Raw genomic sequence first — 25,616 nt, forward strand, 5'->3', positions numbered from 1 at the left:
ACTATAAAAAGAGTAAAATACAGCCTAAATCCCAATGTGGTATAAGCTACAGCCACCTCATACATGTGCATGCAGATTCCAAACCTTTATGATGAGATCCTGATTCAAAAATAGGTTACAGAACTAGCTCTGCTCTTTGTCTTCCACCACATACTCTCCTCTTTTTTCCCCTTCGTCCACTACCTAATTCCTTATCTCAACTACTGTAAATCTGGACACTGGGTCCCACTTCCTCTTTATTCTGAGCGCAGTGTATCTCCAGTTGTCCCACCCTGGCACACTATTCAAGGCAAAACAGTACTTTTTCACATCTTTCACACATCCCACAGAAACTGCAGACCACAACGTTGTGGTTTCTATGACTCATGAAAGACACAGTAATCTTGTTTAGTTGTAGAAATAGAAAAAACATGCAAATAAACATATGCATGAGCCAAATGCATCAAAAGACATGAGATTAACAGGAAAAGCACTAGCAGGAGAGGAATTAAAGCACCTCTGATTATTTTCCAAGTTATTTTGTGGTTGCACTTCATCTTAAAGGGCTTTTCCAACCTAAAGGTTTCTCTGACTGTCATGTCCAGAAAATTTTTAGTGCTCTGTTAATCACAGAGTCATTTGGAAGAAATATTCACTAACTCCAAAGTGTTGGGTTTCTTATGGGGCTAGTGTGATTTTGGGGTTGATTCATTTTTTAAATTCATTAGCAATTTATTTCTAAATAATTGACTATAGCCTGCACATTAAGGCCAAGATTCAAAGCACTTCTAACTCTTTAGTTGACTGTCTTTCCCCTGCAATGGCATTTGGATTAAAAGTATTAAGATGATACTAAGAGAAGAGCTACGAATACCAGAGGCTACTCAACACAGGTAATAGAAAAGAAGTTTTAGTTTAGCCTAAACAGGAAAAGTTAGCACAAGGGTTTATGTTGAGTATACACCTACATCCTCTCACATCCCTACCTGATGAGCACAACAAACCAACTTTTTCCTACTCTTTAATATTTTCTGTAGCTTCTTTGCTGTAATAGTCTCTTTAGTTCAATTTCTGACAAAGTAAGAGCTACATAAGCATCAAAGACATATACTGACTGGTGTGTTTGAGGACCATTAAATACATTGTATATGACTACAGGTGTTAGATTTATATCTTTCTCATGCCTGCCTGACAGTCAGTAGGTCAAATGGTCTTGTGGCTTATTTGGTATCTCACAGTTCTTATTTCTCAAACCAATCATGTTTCCCATGACAACCCATGTCTGTTTTCTCAGAAAAATTAAATCTCTTCCTGCATTCCTAAAAAAAACCCAAAAACAATTGCAGCCCTCTGTCAGCGCCTTTAACTTTCTAATCAATTAAATAAAAAATTAAATCAATTAAATATAAAGCACAAAACAATACCAACTTATTATCTGAATATACATTTTGAAGGGTTTCCTAAGGTTAACACTCAGAGAACAGATTCTTTCCCTGTAAGACACAAAGCCTTCAAGTACATCCTGAAGTTCTTAGCAGGAGATGCTGCATGCCCCCAGTGCGCAGGAGCTCAGCGTGCTGCCAAGCACACTCCCACTGCTCAAAGGCAGCTACACTGTGGGAAGGCAAGTGCACACTAAGAGCACTGTGCTGATGTGCATCTCCATGCCCAAGTGCTGCCCAGGTGCAGTTAACACATCCCATTGCAGAAACAGTGATGAAAAGTTACTGACAGGAGCAAACAGTTCTGTAGAACTGCTATTGCCATTTTATTTTTAGAAGGCTTTTCACAGATACCCGTCAAAGCCATGTTCTTGCTACCATCATACCATCATTCTTGCTGCCATTTCCTATACAAGCCAAGCTCAAAAAAAATCTTTACCACAACTCAATTTTTTTGTTTCATAAAGGAATTGGCATTACAGGCATAAGGCTCATTGAGAATAAGGTGCCATTAAAACAAGCCCTATTCCTTCAGCGAGAGGCTGCAGTGCCCTGGAATAAATGTCAATTTTCTGTTGTGAATTACACATCTGAATTTGTCACAAAACTCATGATCCTAATAGGGAAATATCTTCACATTTGGTGCACTGAAGTAGAAGGTGGCAAATTCCCTGGTAAAAAAGGGAATCGTGCTGTGGACCATTCTTGCTTTCAGGAATGAAATGGACAAAACGGATGGAGGGATAAAGCATCGACCATAAACTGATACCCAAATTACACCCAAAAACCAGATCTCCCGAAATTCAGTTTTTGCCATTTAGATTACATCAGGTATTGTACTAATGGTCTCCTATCGAAATTAGGCTTGAAACAAAAGTGTACCAAACTGAAACAGCTGATCAGGCCAAAAAGCCTCACCTCAATGAGATAGTGAGAACATAAACTGAGAAGCTCCAGCAGCTGCAAATGACTCCCAGCTGCTAGGACGTCCTGTATCACCCCTGGTTCCAAGAGGATCTGTAAAGAAGAAAATGGAAGGTTTGTCATCTGAAAGATGTACTCAGAGTACTGGTAGAATAAATTAAATATCTGAAATAACAAAGGCCTTTAAGTTAACATAAACAAGAGAATACAATAAAGCATATAGGGAACCCTTTACAGAATAGGGACAGATTTTCTAAAGTTCATCTGAATTTCCCAAAGGAGTTTTAAATTTTTTTTGTTATTTTCTTTTTCCTGTAAGAGTCCCAAAGTCACAATATCCCTTAAACCCTTTGAAACTAAATGTGTGCTGTTTAAGAAGGAGACTTTTCAAAATAACAGAAGCTCATTTTGTTATCTGTATACTTAGATCCTTCCACATATACTGATGAATCAGGCCAACAGAATTGACTCACAAGTCTCCACTAATAATGTTATTCATGCATGTAAAACAAATATAGACTAGGAACACCCTGCCTATTCTGCATGGTGCCACTTTATAATTTTCCTAACCACTGTCTTCATTTGAGTGAGCAGGGCTCTGAAAGCACAATGAGCATGTTGCTGGGGAAGTGCCAGAGAGGGCATGGAAACCAAGACTGATTATTCAGCTACTTGCTGACATGAAACTCCTACTCATTTCAATTAAAATCGTGTACAGGCAGCAGTAAGGATAATTGGGCCACAGCTTATAGACCGCTGTCTTGGGGTCAGCTTGTTAGAGCATCCCTTTTGGGACACAAAAATGTCTTTGGGAATATGGACACTGGTCAGCTTCTTATTAGCAATCAGATGACAAACTATCTATATTAAAATCTTTTAAGTAGCACAACATCAAAAAAAAAATCAGAAATGCATGATAAAAATTAAATTTTCAAAGCTGCTTGCTATATTCAATTTTATCCTTGTACTTCCCCTGGCAACTTTGGTTTCACACCACATGAGGTCAGTCTCTCACTGCTCCACAGGGAAGCAAAGCTTGCTTTCAGATTCTTTTCTTTCTGCTCACACAATTCAGTTTTATCTCACAGCATCATTTGTGTACCTCAAGTGCAGCGGAATAAGGAAAATGGAAAACAAAAGGAAAGATATTAAAATGCATCTTTGGTAGTTTAACTATTTTTGAGGGAAATTAAAAAAACTGTATGCATTTCTTCAAGCAAAACCACAAAATATCTCCAACATAATGGATATATTAGGAGAAGGAGAGAAGGGGATTGATCCTTGCTTACATCAAGAACTCATTTACATTGAGTTCTGGCAGCATATGAAATCCTTAATGCTTGTGCAAATCACTACATTCATTAATACTAGGTTTTAAGTGAACATTATATGTCATTTACATACTATATAAAACATGAAGGTTCTTTATCTGGCCAGAAATTCATGTAAGGATCCTACTGTAAATGAAAAGCAGGCCCAGCACAATCCAGGTTTTTGGCTGGTGCTACTGAGGTTGCTATGAATTATGAAAGGTAGTTGAACAGAAAGTTAGGATGGATTTCAGTAACAAAAATATCTCCAACAGACACAGATATTAAAAACAAACAAAGAAATAAAATCATGTCACTCTCAAGTATTTTCAAGTGAGAGCTCAAGGTCAGACTAAACAAGCTGGTATAGACCCTGCAGTGTTTTTCATTCAGACATGACTGACGCTGAGAAGCTGCCATCCTCTGGCACATTACTGTCAGCCAGAGAACCAGAACCCTAAGCAGATTAGTACCTTGTAGGCATAGACAAACTGTATCTAACTGCAATAATATTCATGTATTTGAAAGCTACAGCAATCCATTTACAAATAATACTAATAGCACTCTGAGATAAGAAGTAGGACAAGAGGCAAGGAGGGTGGCAGGCTACTGTCTAGAGATGCTTTGCACAAAGTCATCAACCAAAGTTCATTTCAAGGTGGCAGACGTATTTCTTACATATTCTTCCATTTTTACAGCCCTCCTTTACCATGCAATCTATATTCTACTGAGAAAACAGAATCACTTCTGTGCTTCCCAAGATAAGGGAGGAAAGTCTAGTTGATCTTTTCACAAAACTTCGCTTTAAAGTGAACTATCTGAACTTTTATTCAATGCTCATTTGGATTTAGGCAAAAAATACCAATTTACCTATTCTAAATGTTCACCACTGGGAAACTGCAGGGTGGTAAAATCCACAAGGAAAATAAAATTATAAGTAAAGAACGAAGAAAACATTGCAAGCCTTCCCTCTACTGAAACTGGGGTAATTCACAACTATTCCACACCTTTGAGTTTTTATACAATAAAGCAATTGCTTGGTTCTTATTAATTACCAACATAGGTGTTTATATGTCATACAGGCCTTCCAGCTCAATACTAACAGTAAATGCACATAAATACCAAATATTAACACTAAATGCACATAAACACCACCAAATGCACACCACAAGTACAAACAGTCACTGACTCTCCTCTGCTTGTCTAAATCTCAAAACAATAGATCTGAGGTCAAAAGAATGATGTTTATTGCAAATTAAGGAGAGTGAAATTAAGGTCTACTTTGGATTCACAACCTCAAAATTCATCATAATTCTCAGTGTGAAAATACAGAGAGAAGCTTAATCATTTTCTGTAATCCATCCTCAACCCAAGCATTATGAGGCATAATTACTGGGGCAGAAACTTAAGAGTAATTTGGACTCATCAAATTCAGACAAAAACTACAACCTCCATCAGTGAAGAATGTACTTTCTCATGACACAGGCTAGATTAGAGTGGCTGCTGTATTATTTTTACATTGAGATTAATTAGATGCACCTGGCTGCACCTTACAATCACCCCTGTATCCAATCCTTATTTTGAGGGGTTAATTTTCATTACACTTTCAACTTCTCTCTGGCATATGGTGGTACCCCAGAAAATCCCCTTAAGCACCCTTTCCCTGTATGTTACAGGCAGATCTTGTGATACATGATACATCCTTTCCTAAGCCATCAAGCCTGACATACTGCTCGTTTTCAAAATTATTTACTTTGACAAACTACTTTGCCCTGACAATGACTGTTTTCAAACAGGAAACATGTTCCTCAAAGCTTCCTTTCTACTTACTCTCCATCATGCCACAAACCCCCCAGATAAAATACATAAAATACAGTCTGGTCCCTATTTTGGTCAGACCCACAGCCCAAGAGATTGAAGCGATGCAAAATCTGGCTGTCTGTAACAGAATGTTGAGGTCACAAGATCTAGAAAGGCAGATTATGTAATTTCTTAGATACACTATTTTTAGACATATAATATTAATCTATCTGGAAATGTATCCACTTATACTTTGTGGATATATTGCAGAAAGTTTCTCTTCAAATGCAAGAACCAGAAAATGGTAAATTAAACCTGACTTTGTCAACCACATTACTGAGGCAGAAACGGGAATTTTATAACCAGTCCCATTGTTATAGAAACACAGGGGCCTTAACACCCTGCCCCATATTTTTACCCTCCAGCCAGCAGTTCAAAACTAGAATTTATTCCCTCTTAGCCAAAGATTTCTTTCTTCCTTTCCCAACTCAACCTGCATCCCCTCCAACACCTTAGGACCAATGGGTAAGCATGGGAAAATACTTAACTGGTATCATGCATCTTTTCTCTCTCTTCAATCTTCTTTGAGACTTGTGGCAACAGAGTGTGTAAGAACCACCACCCTTTCCTAAGAACAACTACTCAGGTCTCACCTCCACATTGCCCAGATCAAAAACATCCCACTCTTTTAATCCTACCCTCCTACAGCCAAGAAAGCCCTATAGGCCTACCAAAAAAAATATTTTAAGGTCAGAGCAAAGAGGGCAATTACAGCCAAAAAAGAATGAAAAGGAAACTCCTTAAACTGTCCTTTCCAACAAATCAACTTAGAGCCTGAGGGAGAAGGTAAGATCCAGATTAACTGTCACACCTGTGGAGTCTCATGAGGTTTATATCTGGAAAGAACAACTAGAACATTCTATTCCCTGAATACTGCAGGCCACTATATTTATCCATACATTTTTAAAGACACTAAAATATAGCTGCTTTAGGCCCAAGAAGGCTAAACTGCAAGTTGAAGATGCACTTTTATTACCTTCATTCCAGCTACTCATATATCCCCCATATTTTTCTCATTTTCATACAGCTGTTTGTGGGACAATGGAAAAGTGAGATGGTGGCATGATTCACATTAAAAACACACCAGTATTATGCTGTAACAGTAAGAAAATATGCAGCCATATTTAATTTGGGAGAAAATAACTTTCCAAAGACAGCACAGCACACAAGTGGTTTCTTAGTGCTTAATACCAAGTTCTCCTAAGTCCCATTTTCCAAGAATAAGGAAAGATGCAGCCCTGTCAGAAAATTCTAGAAAGTAAACTGTATGGAATTTAACACAGAAAACAAGAAAAAAATTTCTAAGATTCCTGCCACTCTGATAAAAAAAAAAAAAATTCCTCCTTGACTCCCCTTGCAATGATCAGCATCTCAAACAAGACAGGCATCAAACACAAGTATCAGTTGTTTTTGCCTGATGGAGATCATTCCATGTGCTTAAGAGCAATCAAACACCTTAACTTTTCTTTTAAAGTAATTTAGACTGCATTTCACTCCCAACCAGACAGCACTTCTGCCTGTCTCCCTGCTCATTCATGATTCAGTTGAATACTGAGCTCCTTGCACATTGACAAGTACTGCTTCAAAAAAGTGAGTGAGGAGAGAATGTTCTAGTCCCCTGCAGGCAACTGCCCAAAGCCCTGGCACACAATGTTTGGTAGCACTTGCTATAAAATCCAGATGTCTCATTAGCCAATGCCAGAAAGCATCATGACCAGCATTTCTCTGATGCATCATAATATTTTTCCAGAAAATTAGAAGAAAACCCATGTTAAGTGCACAGCATACACATTATAAAATCACAGAATATTTCAATTTGAAAGGCTCCCATAAAGATCATCTAGTCCTATCTCCCTGCTAATTGCAGGGCCATCCAAAACTAAACAAATGTCCAGACATTCCTTGAACTCTGACAAGCTTGGTGTCATGACCACTTCCCTGGAGAGCCTGTTCCAGTGCCTGACACCTTTTCATCATGGCCAGCCTGAACTTTCCCTGACATAGCTTCACACCACCATTAAGTACCATTACTATAATTAAAGAGGGTTTGGATAAGCAAGACTCCAAGCAAATTCACTACTCTTTGAGAAGGTGTTTCATTACTTTAATCACTTTCAGCACTACAAAAGCTGTCTTGTCCCTAGCTAAATTCCTGTCCAGGGCAAAAAAAGTGAAATATTCAATTTTCTCTACAATTAACTACATAAAGTGAGTTAATTAAAGCTCTGTATTAGTCTAAGCCTTTTAGGCAATCTGCAGCTGAACTGGGTACCTAGGACCTAGCAGCTGTAAACCCTAGTGCTAAATACAGAAAAAATATTATCCTGAGAGAAGTGAAAAAATGAAGTGTCCAAATCTAAGTATCAAATTCATATTTTTTGCTTTGAAATTGCATTGAAAAATTATGTTAAGTATTTACAGTAAGACACAGACCTGTTGTATTCAGTTATCCATCACTTTGGCATATGGTCCCCCAGTAGAAAAGAGCTGAATTCCCTTTTGCTAGGGACAGCAGGTAATTGAATTAAATCATTTTAATCTAAAAGCAGCCAGTGGAACTGCTGTGCACAGGATGCAGCGGGTCACTTACCCAAGAAAATCAACCATCACAATACAACTTTGCAATACACCTCCACCCACAAGAGAGGATCAACACAATAAGGGGCACTAAGATATTGACAGCTGCCTCACCTTGGTCTTAACTAAAAACGGCAGATGAAATACGGGTTGATCACTAGAAAAACTGCCAGCATCAGATGGGGAGGGGAGCAGATGAGAAATGAAAGCCAAGATTCTACAAAGGAATCCAAAAAATCATAAGGAGAAATAGTTGTACTTAGAAATAATAATTATTTCTACTATTTCTTTACTATCTAAGATCTTTTACTCTTTCATGGCTTTTTTAAAGAAATAACAAAGCTAAATGAACAATTTTTAAAAGGAGCTGTAAGATAATACTTTAACTAATCAGAGGTTTGTGTGCATTAATTTGAAAAATCACATGATGGTACTCTACCAATTCCTGAAAGCTGTTTGGTAAAGTAATATTAGCTGTTAAGAGGATGACAGGTCTCAAACTAACTGAATACAAAGTAAAGGCAATAGTTAAATAGGATCACACTGGAAATGCATTGAAGTAATATTGGGAGCAGCATACCTGGAAATAAAATGAAATACTAGATTTGTAACTGGAATAATATACTGATATTACCTTTATTGAAACACTGCTGCTACATTAGCATTTTGTGAGTAAAAGAAAACCTGTTAAATATGGTAATAACAAAGTTTATAGCCTATTTTTGAATCATTGTAAGTGCAACTTTGTATGGTGCTTTTTTAAAAGGAAACATTTCAACATGCCATAGTTAGGAAGTAAGGCTATGTTAATCTTGGGCTAAGAAGGCATCAAAGGACAAATTACCCCAAAATCCACTATGGGAAAAAGAGCTGAACATAAAAAGCCTCATTTATAAGGGCTTCCCCACTAATTCTTCCTCACTAATTTCTGCTTTACTAATTCAGGATAATATTATAACTTAGGGAAGATGTAATTTCTATTAATACCAAAACAAAGTATTAGAGTTTAGGGGAAAAAACAGACCAGCCATTTAGAAAAATGACACTTAAGAGAACTTGGTATTAAGTACTAAGAAGCCACTAGAGTGCTGTGCTATCATTGGAAAGTTATTTTCTCCCAAATGATTTCCTACCTGTGATGCAACAAAATAAACACAGAGATTTCTTGCTTTGGTAATGTATTTTCAGGTCCTCAAATAAAATTCTATCTAAAGACAAAATATTTGTTGCCATAGATTAAAGACACAGGATGGAACATATGTTAACAAAGAAAAAAGATCCAAGTAAGAAACATTTCAGTATGCATGGGACTTATTTTGTATTTTTGTTGAATTAGGATCACAATCATCCACTGCAAATTAAAGCCAGTGCTCCCCTGACTTACCAGCCAACTACACTGGCCTATTTAGTGGCTACCCCACTCCTCCAAGATTATGTCTCTTTCTAACAAATTAGCTAAAATTTTTAAAAGGTAGTCAAAAAGAGCAGACAACAATGCCCACGAGTCTCTGACACAGTGACTTAGGCTCTTATTTTGACAGCAGGAATTGTGAGCTCCAAACTCTTTGCCTGGAAATGCTTCTCTATATGAGTATTCTAAAACAGATAGTTTGTAAATTGATTCGTAACTTGATCAATCTCCCTTCCAAGGCACATCTGACACTCACAAAATGCCCTTGTGAGAAGAAAGGGAGAATAATCCACTCACTGAGACTCAGGCCTGGCGTTACCACTGCCTGCTATGAAGTAATAGAGAGAATGATCTAAAAGCCCTTTTGGGAAGAAAGGATACAGCAACTACAACAGGAAAACAGTCACCTAAAAAGGAGAAGAGCTGTATCTCTGAATTCTGAATATGTGGATTACATAGTAAAATACCTATGGACAAGATTAAATATATCTAAGACATTTTTTGCTGAAGATTTTATTATTAAAGTATAACTGAGAACATACACGCAAAGAACAAAATCAAGGTCTACTGCCATTCCTTTTGTCAGTTTTTATTTATTTCTGTAACAAAATTTCTTTCTTTGTAATTATTAAGGACCATTGTTATATATTAGTTCAGTTGGAGTTATATTATTTATACTTAATTTGAATTTTGATATATTCCTTTCTTCTGAACAATCAACTTTTCCTATAAAGCAAAATATTTTCAACAGTAATTACAATAAGGTAGTCTGCCGAAGTGGACAGGAAGATGAAAGTTGTATTTGAAGTCTGCAGGAAGATTTCAAATTAACAAAAAGAGGCAAGGATAACAGAGTTTAATTACAGATTTCATGGTCATTCTAAAAATTAAATTTCTTCATTTTAATAACTTTCAAAAACTGCAGACACCAAATATTGCTGTTGTGCAATATTAAATATTTCCACCAGATGTCTCCAGCATATTAGTTTACACAGAAAGCTGCACTCAATTTGAAATGTAATGTGCCAAATAGAAATGTAGTATATTAAACAAGTAAAGAGAAGAAAGCTGCAACTAATTACTTATCTGTTTAGACATGGATATTTTAGGGAGATTCACAGTGTTGCCTAGGCAAACTGCAATTTTTTGAACTAACATTTTGGCCAAGTCTGCTTTAAAAAAAAAAAAAAAAGAAGAAGAGAGAGAGTTCATTGTTTTGACTTTTAAAAGGCACTTCACATCTTGATAGCCCCATATTTTCAGAGCAATATAAGGTTGTATTTGGCATGAGTGACTGTCAGATTATTGAGAAATACTCTTATAAAAACAAGAAGAGTTTGCAAACCAAGCTAAAGACAATTCTGTTTTCAGGACTCTGATATAAGCATGGAGTAATCCAGTTATTTATTAATAGCCTTTGTGGATTACTCCCACTCACTACCTTGAAATGCTCACCCAGATTCTGTCAGTCTGAGTCTGAACACCAGCAATGCTCAATACAAACACAGTACCAGAAGAGAATTCCAAGGATGAAAGGGAAACGAGACACTGCTAATTCTCAGACCCACATTTCACTGAGCTGTGCTTCAAAGGCATCTTTGAACAACTCTTAGAGAATCCTTCTCATTTGTCTGTGCATCCAAGAAGCACTCAGTGCATCTGACAGACACGACAGAGCCAGCCTCGCCTTATAATCACTTCTATGTATGAGCAGCTACATACGTGCACATCTATATTTAACTCAGGAAACCCACTCACTTATTCCAAGTAGGTTATGCCTGAAAATGAGAGACTCAAAAGTCTAAAGGGCCAGTGACAGAAGGAACATATTTCCCAGGAATCTGAGGATATTATCCTGGAAGCAATCTGGGGTCATTTGCTGGGTTACACAAAAGCCACATTCATCCTTTCAAAGGTTTCCAATGTATTTTACACGGGTTTGTTAGACTGAATTTTGCAGAAAGATGGGGAATGCCTCTAATCACAGCAGATGGGATGGGTCAGATAGAAATCAATTACAACCCGTCTTCTAAAATGATACTTTCATTTAACCAGAGTTTTCTCTTCAGAATAATCAACCTATAGTTTTAAATTACTAATATGACGATGCATAGGTACCTAACATTTTCATTTCAATCAAAGACAGTCCATTTTTAACAAAAGCTTTCAACTGAAAGAAAGAAAAGCATACCAATGACAAGTCATGTAGCTAATTCACTAATATAGTATGGCATCTCTGTTTATCATTTACATCAAAGATATCTTTGAATAAACAATGTTTTCCAAAACAGCTTAAACTCAATTTTCCTTTAAAGAAATTCAAGTGCTAGTCTCCAAGACCAATGCTAAAGCATAACTGTTTTCTGAGCTGGTGACAAAAACAGTCCCTTTAATTTTTTCTCCCCTTACTTCTACTTAGTTTCCTTTAAAAATAAAAATGAAAAAACAAAAAACCCCACATAAGGCCATATACTCAATTCACAGTATGGAAGCAGATGCCTTAAATTTTTATAACCCAACAACTCTTCAGAATATCATAGTAGGGATTTAAGCCTTCCTTTTCAAAATTAACTAATAAACGTCACTAGTGCGTCAATGGACTCAACTGCCATAGTGATATTCCAGAAATAGTTTGGTTATCTAGAATTTTCAAGTCCAAAGCAAAAATAGCTGAGTGTTCTGGGCTCACTATCCATGAACTCTGAACTGAGACAAAGTCACGCAGCAACATTCTCCAAGCATGCAGTGCAGAGATATGCCACATTATAAATACTTCTTTTTTCTTCTTTTTTTTTTTGTTTGTTTGTTTGTTTTTGTTTTGGGGGGCTTTTATTTGGTAAGAGGCAGAGGGAAAAGGAGCATCACTCTTCATTTTCTGAAGTACCATAATGAATGGGCCAAAATGACCTATAAGCATTTACAAAGATGCCTCAACTTCATCTGTCCAGAGAATAAGAGACTACTTTTCCCCTCAATTATATAATTTGTCAAACACAGCAGAGTTGATAAATATTTATTATAAGGGAAACACTTTTCTTTAAATTTAATTTAGCAAGGAGATTCAACTCACATTAAGATTTTATGAATAGTCAGGGAACCATAAAAAGGGCTTGCAAGACCTACATGGTTTCCTACCTGACAATGATGCACATAAAGCAGAGTTTTTATTAAACAATCCATCTAAAGAAAAAATCCACCACAGTACACAAAAATTAAGATCTGTTAAATCAAAATAGCTTGTACTGAGCACTGCACAAGAAAAATATTTTCTAGCATCTCTAAAAATGTCATACTCAGTTTTTAATGCAGTTGCTTTCGATGGTGTCTCCTAATTTGAAGAACGGTACAATACCTGTCCAGTATATGCAAAGTCCAGGGCTTGTTTTAAACCAAGGCTTGTGACACCATGTAAATTCACCTCATCAGCTTCACTCTCAACCATGCAGAGACTGAACATTGCCTATGGGAAAAACCAGAAATGCCATTAAGAAATTTTGGATAAAAATTCCAAATAACAGCAGCCTTGAGAGTCAGAATGAGATCTATACCAAGTTTTCAGTAACACCACAGCAATCAATCTTGTAACTGAGTCCTTTTATCATTAAAGAAATACAAAAACTTATTCTAGATAAACAGAGAAATAGTTTTCTTTAATATACATATACTTCTTAATTAAGTCATTCAGGTGAAATCAGTGAGAACAGTCACACAATAAGGTATCATTCAATAAAAAAGGTAAATGGACTCTGGGAAAAGAATAATCTACACAAGCACCACTAAAAGCAATACTTATGTAGAGTATCATTGTATACAAGGAGCAATAAGCCATACACAATTACTTGATTAGAAGGGGCAGTTAAAAGCATCTTTTATAAGTAATCCTTCTCAAATCAGCATCTCAGACTGGAATATGAGCAATGCAGTAGTCAATTTATTAAATGAAGTGGAATGATGGAGATGCAGACACCCAAACTTACAACCTCCCTTTATTTGTTATTGCCTCAGTTTCTCATACCATACAGTCTAAACTGAAGACAGGCAAGGTGCTATGGAATTTCCCTGAATATACCACTGAGGAGAGCAACTCTCCCTTGCATCCAGCCTTACTTTCCAGATCATTTGTCTTCAGTGTCTCCCTGGAATGAAGCAATCGTACTCAGTCTCTTGAATCCTTGTGAGAATCTTTTTCTTCTCATCCCCATAAAACTTCTTTGCCCTTCATTCTTCCCTCCCAACCTGCATTCCTGCTGCATTTCCTCTGCTTACCACTCCTTCCCTAATTATCAGCACCATTCTCCATTCTTTGACACCCTCCCACACTTTTTTAACAAAATAGACCACTCAGAGTTTTTAAACCGTAAACTGTGAACAAATAAACTGAACACTTCTGCCATCTGCTACTACTAAAGAAAGTCTAAACTTAACCCCCAGTAGGTTTTGTGCTTTACTCAACGTCTTTAGGGAGGCTACCAGACTACACCTTGGGGAACTCCAGTAACAAAGCCCCACTCATGGATATAACTGTGTCTGCTACCTTCTTTCTACACTCTGGCTGATACCTGCAGAAGCTGAGTATCAGTCAACGAGCTCACTGGATTTCATATGTGCAACCTGTCCACCAAGCAGTGCTGAATTTGAAAGGAAAAAAACAAGCCCTACCCTCTCTAACCATTTAGCACATATGAATGACTACATCATCTTTACCCAAACTATTCCATCTTTCACCTAGACTCAGGTGACTTCAAGAACTGAGTGCTTTTGACAAATAGTTAATTTCTTCAGAAAATATTAGTACTTTTCATCATTACAACACTATAATTTGGCATAAATATGTTTCCTGGAATTCATCCAATATAAACAAGAATGACATTTATCATACAGTCATGCCTTCTGATTTTGCAATTTCTGTTGAATTAAAGTGATATCAGGGCTTCTTCCAAACTGGCAACAGAAAAGAAGCAATAAATAGTTTAAAACTTTGTCAAACAAATACAGTAAGACACAGCCATTAAATGTACCTCAGGAGAAAAAAAAACCCAAACTTCTAACAAGTTCAGCCACTTTTCTTACCCATTAAAAATGTAATATTTTGTTGTCATCTAGTAGCTAATGTGAGGTTTCAGAGCTTGCCAGGAGCTGCAAGGTACTCATCAGCCACCTACTCTTTGGAAAAGCAGACCTGCAGTGGCTGTCTGGGAGAGATAAGCTTCTCTTCTGAGAAATTCACTACTAGATAAATATTTTGGAAAATATTCCTTTCACACACCAATTCCTGAATAAAGAGAGTAAAGTCTCAAAGGAACACCTGTCTGCCAAGGGGTAGATTTGCACACCTTCTGTACCCTCAACCCCGACACCAATTGCCTGCAGAAAGGCTGGGAATGCTGAGAGGTAAAAGATGCTCTGTGTCTTCTTGTGTCACAACCTGTGCATAGGAACCACCTAAAGACAGTGTGGTTACTAATACAGCTCTTATTCTGGTCATGGGATAATATTCCACACAATGAGTTAAGCTTACAAATACAAAGAAACACTTGACTGAATCCTATCTGTAAACCAGGAATCATTCCTATATGACTTCTATCTACACTTACTAACTTTACCTTAAGGAGATTATTTTAACACAGAGATTCCAACATGGTCTTTACACAGGGTTTATTACTACACATAATCTAGTAAACTCAGCAGGATCAGACACCTAACTCAGTCACTGTCCATAATCACCCACAGAGCATAAGAAGCACAGCTCTAGCAGAGCTTTGACCCCTGCCAACTAGCATTATCCCAGGCAACGCTCAGACTATGGTCCAGTGGATAACTCAAGCCATGGCTGCTCCAAATAGGGAGCATGGACAAAGCAAAAATGTTCACAGAGGTTTAGCCATATTGTCACAAGCCATGTTATGCCAGTCTTTTTAGGGCCAGAAAACAAGCCCTCATTCACCTTATTTATAACTACAGATAAAGTCTAAGAGTGCAGTGGGCTATCAGAAGCTGCCAGTAAGACACAAAACTGTGGCTTTGTGGAGAATCAGAATGGTCTGGGTTGGAAGGGACCATAAAGATTATCTAGTTCCAACCCCCCTGCCATGCACAGAGGAACCTTCCACTAAACCAGCTTGTTGAAAGCCCCACCCAACCTGGCCTTGAAGACTTACACGGCTAGGGCACCCACAAATTCTCTGGCCATCCTCAGTACAGAATTTCTTCTAATATCTAATCTAAACCTACTTTCTTTCACTTAAACTGAAAGCCTTCCACCTTGTCCTATCACTACATGCCCTTATCAGAAGTCTCTCTCCAGCTTTCTTGAAGAGTCCCTCTACATAAGGAAAGGACACACACCTGTCCAGTCTGAACAAACACAATTCTCTCAACCTTTCTTCCAATCAGTTTGGTGGCGTTCTTTTGGACTCATTTCAACAGGTCAAAGTCCTTCCTATACTGAGGACCTCAAAGCAGGATGTAGCACGCCAGGTGGGGGTCTCATGAGAAGAGAATAGAGGGGAAAAATCCCCTCCCTCTCCCTGCTGGCCACGCTGCTCTGGATGCAGCCCAGGACATGTTTGGCTTTCCAGGTTGTGAGTGCACATTGCTGGCTCATGTCCAGCCTCCCATCTCCCTCAAGTCCTTCTCATCAGGGCTGCTCTCCATCTGTCCATCCCCCAGCCTGCCTTAATACTGGGGTTGCTCAGACCCAGGTGCAGCACACTGCACTTGGTCTTACTAAGCCACATGAGATTCCATGGGCCCATTTCTCAAGCTTGTCCAGGCCCCTCTGGATTGCATCCCATCCTTCAGGTGTGCTAACTGCAACACCCAGCTTGGTGTCATCTGCAAATCTGCCAAGGGTGTATTCAATGACTTTGATTAAGGTACTAAATAACACAGGTCCCAGTACAGACTCCTGAGGGACACCAGTTGTCACTGATGCCCATCAGGACTCTAAGCCATTCACCTCTGGAAGCAACTGTCCAAACACTTTCTTCTCCATCTACCAGTCCTCTCATTGAACCCATCTCTCTCTAATTTAGAGGCAAGGATATTGTGGGAGACTGGGTAAAAGGCTTTACAGAAGTTCAGATAGATGATGTCTGTAGCTCTTCCCTTGTCCACTGCAGTAGTCACGCCTCAAATATTCTGTGAAGGTTTTTGAAACTGAGTAGGAAATGCATCTATTTTTCAGGAAACAAGGCCAAAGAATTTGATCAAAATACAAGGCCTGCAATGGTCCTCAGACAGTTCACATTCAGCTGAACTTGATTAGCCTCCAGGAAAGTAATCTCCCACTTAAATGAACTTTGTACTGCTCACTGATCCACACTACCTTCACCAGCAGGCAAATTTCCTTGTTAGCCTGATAGTTTTTGAGGTTTAATCCAGCATGAAAAAAAATCTGTTCTACCACAGGCAGAAGCTGAACTCAAACTCAGCCTTTAATTTGCACTTCTGTACCTGAATATTTTAGTTTCAGCTGAAAAAAAAATATGGACCATTACATTCTGATATGACACTTCACCAATACCTGGAGAATGAGTTATGGTTGAGCTGTTAAACACCAGTTTCAGACGCATCACTGAAAATACTCTAAGGTTTTGTGAGCTTATATAGATCCATCAGTCATGCTTTTAATACAAGGCTACTACCCTACTTTATTTTTCCCTTGGGTACATTAAAAACAAGGCAATGAGATAAATATCTCAGGTGAATGCAGAAGTGGCAGACAAGAAAAACAAATGAAATACACAATATTTGGACAAATGCACAACTCAAAGTCAACCCTATCAGAAAAGCTACCAAATTTGACTAAGCATGAAATGTTAATAATGTTATTTATTGGCTTAACTCAACAATGTTATTATACTTTATTTTAAAACAACTCGGCTTGAAATAAAATCTATTTGATTATGCCTCATTTCTGCTTCAAGACCTTCATGAGACTTGAAAGTACAAGTTGCCACTGTTAACCAAAGATCCCTTTTATAATAAAACCCACTGATGAGAGGACTTACAATTTTTTCTAGCTTCTTATTAATACAGATTTCGTTCTGTCACCCAATCATATAATCAGGCAACATTGTGGTAAATAGATTGATTGTTTATATTCTGATATTTCAGTTCAGATTTTAAGTAAGTAAACCAAATCCCCCAATGCAAAGTAAGTACAATCCATTTGCCATTTTTTGGCAACTGCTCCAAAACTCAGGTCTCAACATGCTGACATAAATGGATGTACTCCATTTGAGGAATTCCACCTGAGGTCACACTTATTTCAGATGCTACAGATTTGGATGGCCTTATTTTTGTGAGGCAGGCAGATACTTTAATAGCTCCTCTTTCTGGAGGAAGGAAATCAACCCTCCATTCTTCTTCTAATCTTGGCCTGAAACAGAAACAAAGCTACAGAACAAAGCTTTTTCCTTATCCCAAAGGAAAAAGAAAACAAAACACACAGTCCTTAGATAAAAATATTCAAGCCTTAAAAAAAATTCTTAGACTCTTGAAAACTTGAATTCAAAGAAATGTGGCAAGCTGGTGAGCATTTAACACAGAGCACACCTGTAGTTCCACAACTTGGCCCTGAGCAGTCACAGGCACCTTTGTAAAAACATTTTCTTCTACAAACATAGAATACAGACGTGAACAAGAGCTCAAAACTAAATGACACACAACCACAGGGTGTATAGACTTAGATGTGAGCAGATCTGATGCATCCAGGCAGAATTGTCAAAGGTGTTTAGCACAGTCATTGTGTCTGACTTTCCACGCTCAGCATGTAGTTTAGCTTTCAAAAACAAAATGCACAATAGCTGTAAAATAACACCAAATCAGAATAATGTATCAGTTAAATGTATCACCAAATCAGTTAAAATGTCCAGACACATTGATTGTACCAGCCAGGCAGCACTGCAGCAACATATATGGACTCCTTCCCAACATATCACTTCAGGAACACATACGTGGGTAACAGACACACAAGATGCGTGTCAAAATCCCCAAAATACAAATTGCTCACTGTCACAATGGTGACATACAAATTGCTCCTTGCCTTTGAGTCATTTTCTTACTTACTCAGGTGTTCCATATCCATGAGAGTAATGAGCTTTTCCTCATTTGTACACATCAACCTTACAGCCATGTCAGTCACAGCAAACAGCAAACGACCACAAAACAACTCAACCAAGCTGTAGGTACTTTAAACAAGCAAATTTTGCCAGTGAATTCCACATATCTTATGGCCTTTTAAAGGCAAGAAACAGAATGAAAACAAATGCAGTGTCAGGAGACAGGTAAATTATGTAAAATGAACAAATGGTTATACCTTATGCTGTTCAAAAGACAGCACTGTGACTGAAATCATAAGTAACTACTTGCTGTGACCTGAGGCTTTCAAGAAATACCCTCCCTCTTCTAAGAGTAAAGAAGTACATAGTACCAGTGCATAGCAATAACCTCCACAATATCTCAAAGTTCCCTCAGCAAGACTGTGAAAAGACGATCATCACATTCCACTTTTGTTGGATTCAACTTTAAATGCAACATTCAAAAGAAAGCTAAGCTTTCAAAAACAGGCAAGTAAGCTGAGCTTGCTACAGCAACCTACAGTAACTCTAAGAGTAACATTTCCTCCCTCTGATTTCTCAAACACAGCTTTGGTAACAACCAGCAGCCCTAGATCTGAGTCTACTATAACACAAAACAAACATTTAGACCTTCCCACCAAAGCATAGCTCTGACCTACACAAATTCTTGTTCAACCACAGACTTAGTCGCACAATAATAATGTCCTGAGATACTTCAGAATTACCTCCACTTAGCAAATTAATTGCTAAAGAACTGATCAATGAAGTCACCAAGATTTCCTTAGCTATTCATCTTGTTGCATTGAATTTTCTAAGTAATTAACACTATCTAGTATTGTTTTACTCTGGAAAGAGCTGATTTGTCATCTCAAATTTCTGCCTCCACAATTAAAAGATACTGGCTTGAGTTCTTTTAAGAATTATTTTAAAATAGATAGGCATCTTCATTAAGGGCAGTATTTTACTCGAATTTACTTCCCACATCATTTGGGGAATGCACTTAATTCTACATTCATCTTTTCCATAGCCTTTTTTTATGGGAAATTGATTGTACTTCTGATCTCGGGCATCAGAAAAGCCATGAAGAAAGTAAACCAACACTTCAGAGATCTCAGATCAGTTTCCCACACTGCTCAGGGAATTCAGTTATGATGTGATACCTCAAGACTGTTTTCATTTCATGTGTAACTTTAAACCTGTGAGAAATCTTACTGGCATCAGTGATCTGTTGATCAGTGGCACTTTCTTTCTTATTTGGGACCTCAGCTTGTCTGTCACTTGGGCTACTAAGTATCCAGTCCTGACATACTCTATTCTATCTGCGCTATAAACTTTTTCAGGCCAAAACATTACACTTTGCAGTTTGTATTAAAAATGGCAATTCCCTGTTCATGTAACAGTAATATTAAATAAATAAATCATAATCTATTTCATCTACTTTGTTCTATCACTCCTGAAATAACCTTTGGATGTCCTTAGCTTTATGTTCTTATTCTTCATTACATAAGCCATGTCATTTTTCCTTTGCTGTTTTCACCTATCACAACAAAAAAGAATACATTCAGAATCTATGAACAGGAGTCAAAACATTGCTTTGACAGATGACCATGCCCACATCAAATATCAACTATGCTCTAGATGTGCAATGTATGCTTATCCAAATAACCAATTTAATATGTGAATGTTTCTTTACAGCATGTAAAAATGTGCTTTTTCTCCTTATAACTAGCTTTGTTTCCCTCCCAATTCAAGCCTGTCTATCCTATATAAATCATCAGCCAACCAGCCATGTCCTCTGGAGTCTCTTGAACACTGAAAAACATATCCATCAATACCAATTGCATGAAATATGATTAAGAGGCTCATTACACAATTCTTCTGAAAAAAGTTCCATATAAATTCACAGAGAAAATGTCACATAACATCAATCACTGATACCTGAGCCTACAGTAATTCATCTGCTCTATGAAATTTACCTAAATATTGGTTTTTAAGCATTTGCCAAGCAACTAAAATGAATCCTATGAAACGGAAAGGTCAGCTATCATTCAAAGTTTAAGAGAATATATAGTTAAAGAGATAACACTGAGCAGCAAACTATACAATTTTATGCACAGTATTCAAGTGTCACATATTACCATTAGTAAAGCAAATTCCACTGAACCTTTGGAGTTTCTTTTAGTATGTCAGTGTCAAACAGTGATACAAAATTATACAGCCCCAAAGAGCTTACCAAATCAAAGATACGTACGAGGCACTTGTTATGTCACACTCTGGATACAAAAATATATTCCTTTCTTAGTACTCCTAAAAATAATAATAAAAATTGCAATAAAGAGCTACGTTACTGTTCAGAGAACCTAAGGAAGTGAGATTTTATTTCCTGTTTGTATATTAGACATTCCATCAAGAACAAAGTAATTTTCTTGGTTGTAACAAGGCACAGGGTCTTCATTCCCAGTCAAAATAAAAACTTCAAGATAAAAAAAATAACAAAAACCAAAACAAAACAAACCTGAAACAACAACAACAAACCAAAAGCAAACAAACAAAAACCTCAAATTAAACAAAAAAAAAAATCGCAAAAATGTGTTGCTAGCAAGTTATATCCTTGATTGAACCTGCATCAAACATAATTCATGTTTTGATAGTCAGAGCTTAACAGTGCCATGTGTCTTCCCCCAAGCTCTGCTTAGGTACAAATGTCATTTAAGCCACATGGAAAAAGGAATTCTGTAGCATGCTACTCATAATGAGTTGCTGCATCATCACTAAAAAGACTTATATTCAAAATCTAAGTAGTTCCATAAAAACAAAATAATTCTACAATTTCCATGTGCAACTTGGTATCTGAAAAAAAACCACACAAAACTGTGAACTATTGCAGATACAATAAAGTTATTAGTTCCAATATTTCAAAATGAGTAAGTCACCACAGGTGGTCCTGAATCTCAAGATTATTGTTTATTTGATGGCAGATGCAAGAAAACTGAATTGCAAGGACACTGCTGTGCAAAGCACTGCATAAAACTCCAATAATGTACAGTCTGTCCTAACAACAGACACCTATAAGCAGGCCTGCCTTTTGGAGAATAAAGAAAGCAGCATAACTAAAACCAGATTTTTTTTCCCAGCATTTCCAGTCAAGCACAGAATAGCATGAGTCACATTTGCAAATTTTGGCTTAAATTGGCTTAATGCTTCCCAGTGAATGCATAAGCCTATTGTTCACATCCTTCGATGATTTTAGCAAGTGATATCAAAAGCAAGCCCAGAATAAAATTGCAATAAAGTCACTTAGCTTATGAACTAGCATTTTAGCTACCACAATATATTTAATTCAGGAAGGCAAAGCTTCTTGTGATTTTTTTTCCCTCTCCAAGGAAAAACCACGATTCAAACTTGGACACCTTTAAGGAACTTCATTTTAAAAACATACTTCATACAATACCATGAGAACAAGTGTCCCACCTTAGTGAATGCAGGCTCTAATATAACAGTTGTACAGCAAGGCATAATCTAACAGAACTGTAGCAACAATCTTAGTTGTTATTATAAGTACCTTTTTAAGAAACCATTTATATAATGGGATGTCAATGTCATTAGGCACTGACATCCAAATGTTCCAAGCAATAGTAAACTATGGCAATTTCTTCTATTCTGCATCCTAACTGCAAAAGTACACTTGTTATGTGAAAAGTCTAATGATGAAATTTTAAATGGTTCATTTTATGAGAGTTTGCACTACATACCTTCCCTATCTGGCCCATTTTATGAGGGTTTGAACTAGATAACCTTCATATCCTTTAAAATATTTATATTTTCCATAATGACTCTAAATCTTGTTTTCCATTAAAAATATAGTACAATTTTGCTGAAGTACCACCCTTAATTACCACCAAAATATTTATTAAACTCTTTTATACAAAGGCAAAGTAATAAAACCAGCTTACTGACTATTTTTCTTTGTTTCTTTCTACCCTTCTACTGATAAAAACCTGAACAAGTAAACAAACACTAACAATTTGCAAAATAAAAGAAGAATGACTTGACTAACCAAGCTTGTGTTCATGTAGGAGTCATTTGTCACAGTAGTTTCCATCATCAGCTAAACTCTACCCTCCATCAGCTACTTCCTCTGGAACAAATGCCTCTATAAAATCATCTCTTCACTTTATTTTTAGCTGTCTGCACTTGACCATGCTCATTTATCCTTTGGCTTTTCCTTCAACTCTAACAAACAAGCTAACAGAGCTTCTGAGCTAACAGACCACAACAACATTAATTTAATTATTCCCATAAATTCTCCAGGCTTCATACCTATACCCTCTTGGCTGAAATCTAACCCTGGCATCTAAGGTAGATGATTAAGTGCCAACTACAAGAGCTCCTGAAAATGCAGATGAACATTTCATACATTGTCTTAATATTCCTAATTTTTATATAAAATGGGCTTTGTGTACATTTGTTGCCTATTTGCAAAGCTGGCACTCTGTGGCCCTGGAAGGGCAGGTTATTTTATCAGTAGCTAAGAATGTTCCACCTGTCTGAGGAGATGGTAATTTGATTTTTGCACACATACACACACAAACTTGTGTTCTATACATATAGAAGTGATGGATGCAACCTAATGGTGAAGAGTATGTTATGCTGGGCTGTAACCATTGCTTTTTCACAATGTGCATTCACAAAAAGCTTTTGACAGAGGCCTTTAAATGCCTGGAAGGCAAACTAGGCAAGAGAGAAAAGAGGAGAGATCTTTGCCTGGGTACATAATGACTGAATACATAAAACAGTGAACAAGGAAAGATGGGACAGTTTTCACAGGGAGTGATGATTCCTGTGGAGCAACTCATGTTCAACATATGCAGAGCACTTCTGGAAAAGGGCAAGAGCACTGCAGGTAGAAAGTCCATTGAGGCAAAGCCGTGCAAAGTAGTAAAGGCATGGATAATGTGATAAACTGTAAAAGGATTGCATGGATTAAGCAGCTGGCTTCTAAAATGGCAATTATAAAAATGAACATATGAGTTTAATAAAAAATCATCCCAGTCCTCAGCAATAAAAAAGAAAAAAAATTTAAAAGGTAATCAAGGCTTAGAAATTATTTTTTTTTGCAAGAGACAACAAAACAGAAATCAACCCTATGCTCATATAGAAATTTACACCTTGCCTACTGCATGCAATTCCCTTACCCTCAGCTCACAAAATATATACCTGAGCTGTCAAAACTTTGGAGAAGGGCAAGAAGCTTCCTCAAGCATCCTGCAGAGCTTCCATTTAAATAGATCTGATGAAGACAAAAGTTTTCAGGAAAAGAGATGATTGAGTGACATGAGAAGAACCAATGGTTATCTTTTCCAATAGAAGAACTAGAAGGAAACAAATTGAACTGGCAGAAATAAGATTGCCTACCAACAAAAGTAGATCTTCACACAACAGGCAGTTGGCCACCCTGTAAGGTGGATGAGAAATCTTACACAGGCCCAATGGGAAAGAAGATAAAAGCTTAGAAGAAAGACCTAGTAAGGACTGCTGAACAGACAGGAATCACAGCCTGCTCTGGAATGTCCCTGAGATGAACACAGTTGGGGAATTCTCTGGAACACACCACATACACTTGCCCTGAATTTACTCTTTTTCACCAGAGCTGCTGCTAAAGCAAGGAGCCAATGATCCAACTCAGTGTGGCTGTTCTTATGCTCTCACCTGAGGCTGCTAAGGGCATCTCCCTCCTTTGAGATATTACCTATCAGGTAATTGAGATTAGATTGAGAGGCAGTTTGATCCATTCATCACACACATTAGGTCATTCAGTGAGAGGACTGGGATTAAAAGAAGTTTTTGATGTCTTAAGTTTGCAACATGGCTGACTCAAGCAGACTAACTCTTGCCAAAGATAAGCAACCAGCAGAACTTTACAAAGCTGTTCAGGACAGTCAAATGCAAAGGTTCCACTGCTTAAATCCAACCTTTCACAAGATTCACTGCCTACAGTGACATGAATTCAATTAGTCAACATTGTATTTCAGTCTACTAAAATGAAGGTGTTAAAAGGAAGTAAAACAATGGCACTGTTGACAATGAAGCAACTGAAGAATTTATTAAAAGACAGGTATCTCCTCTGGATTCAAACAAGCATGTTGTGCAACACAAAAGCCAGAATTGCTTTGTAATCAGCTTCTTAGACAAACAGAGGAGACTGGAACACTCCCTGAGGGGGGATCCGAAAGAAAAATAGCTATTTCAAGAATGTTAAAAAATTCTAACACCTCTCTGTCTCTTTTGCTGGATACTTCTCATGTTATCAAAATGGTATGTGGGTCCTAGTCACTGAAGCTTAAAGTGATATGCTGCCCAAATAATTCCCTCGGGTATTTTCAGCTTCACTACACCCACAGAATAATTTTATTTCTCCCGAGGTTGTGTAGGAAGATACTGACAGAGACTACAAGATATACAAGAGCATCTACTGCATCCAACAATGTTCTGAAAGTTCCTTACCAGACTATAGAGACTGAGAAGAAAACACTTCTTTGCCACAGGCCTGCCCCAATAAATTGGTTTCCACAGGCAAACACTAAGCCACATAGAAATGCAGCTGAGCCCGGCCAAAACTCAGAATACTTGTTAGGGTAGCACTGCAAAACTGAACTGAGGTAGCCTGAAGCAAGCAAAGAACATAGTGAAGAAAATGGGCAACCAGAGGAACTGGCTGTAATGACTCCTTTCTCTCCTGGTTTTAAAGTGAGAGAATGCATCCATCCAGTAGTCAAACACCCCATGCTGTTATCACCCATCACCCATCTGAGACAGTGAGCCACAGCCTGCTATGGCCTTTCTCACAAACTGCAGAGCTGATTTTGCCATACACAGCCATGGTGTACACACTTACCATACAGGCTCTTCAAGAAACGAAAAGGAAAAAAAACCCCAAGATGATACCACCACATATTGTCTACCATCCAACACAATTGCAATGAATTCATTCATGAACTATGAGAATTGCAACAGAAACATATTTACGCAG

General features: G+C 37.5%; 1 protein-coding gene across 3 annotated transcripts in view; it reads right to left on the minus strand.

Moving 5' to 3' along the window:
* KLHL32 (kelch like family member 32) overlaps positions 1-25,616 on the minus strand; it is a 121,112-nt gene that overhangs the window by 59,899 nt on the left and 35,597 nt on the right. For all 3 annotated transcript variants that reach the window (XM_058020477.1, XM_058020479.1, XM_058020478.1), the window contains exons 4-5: positions 12,856-12,963; positions 2,340-2,438 (exon numbers count right to left, since the gene is read on the minus strand). In XM_058020477.1, coding sequence (XP_057876460.1) covers positions 2,340-2,438; positions 12,856-12,963 — 207 coding nt within the window. The remainder of the gene's footprint in view (positions 1-2,339; positions 2,439-12,855; positions 12,964-25,616) is intronic.

Source organism: Melospiza georgiana, chromosome 3 (assembly GCF_028018845.1).
Source record: "Melospiza georgiana isolate bMelGeo1 chromosome 3, bMelGeo1.pri, whole genome shotgun sequence".
NCBI lineage: Eukaryota > Metazoa > Chordata > Aves > Passeriformes > Passerellidae > Melospiza > Melospiza georgiana.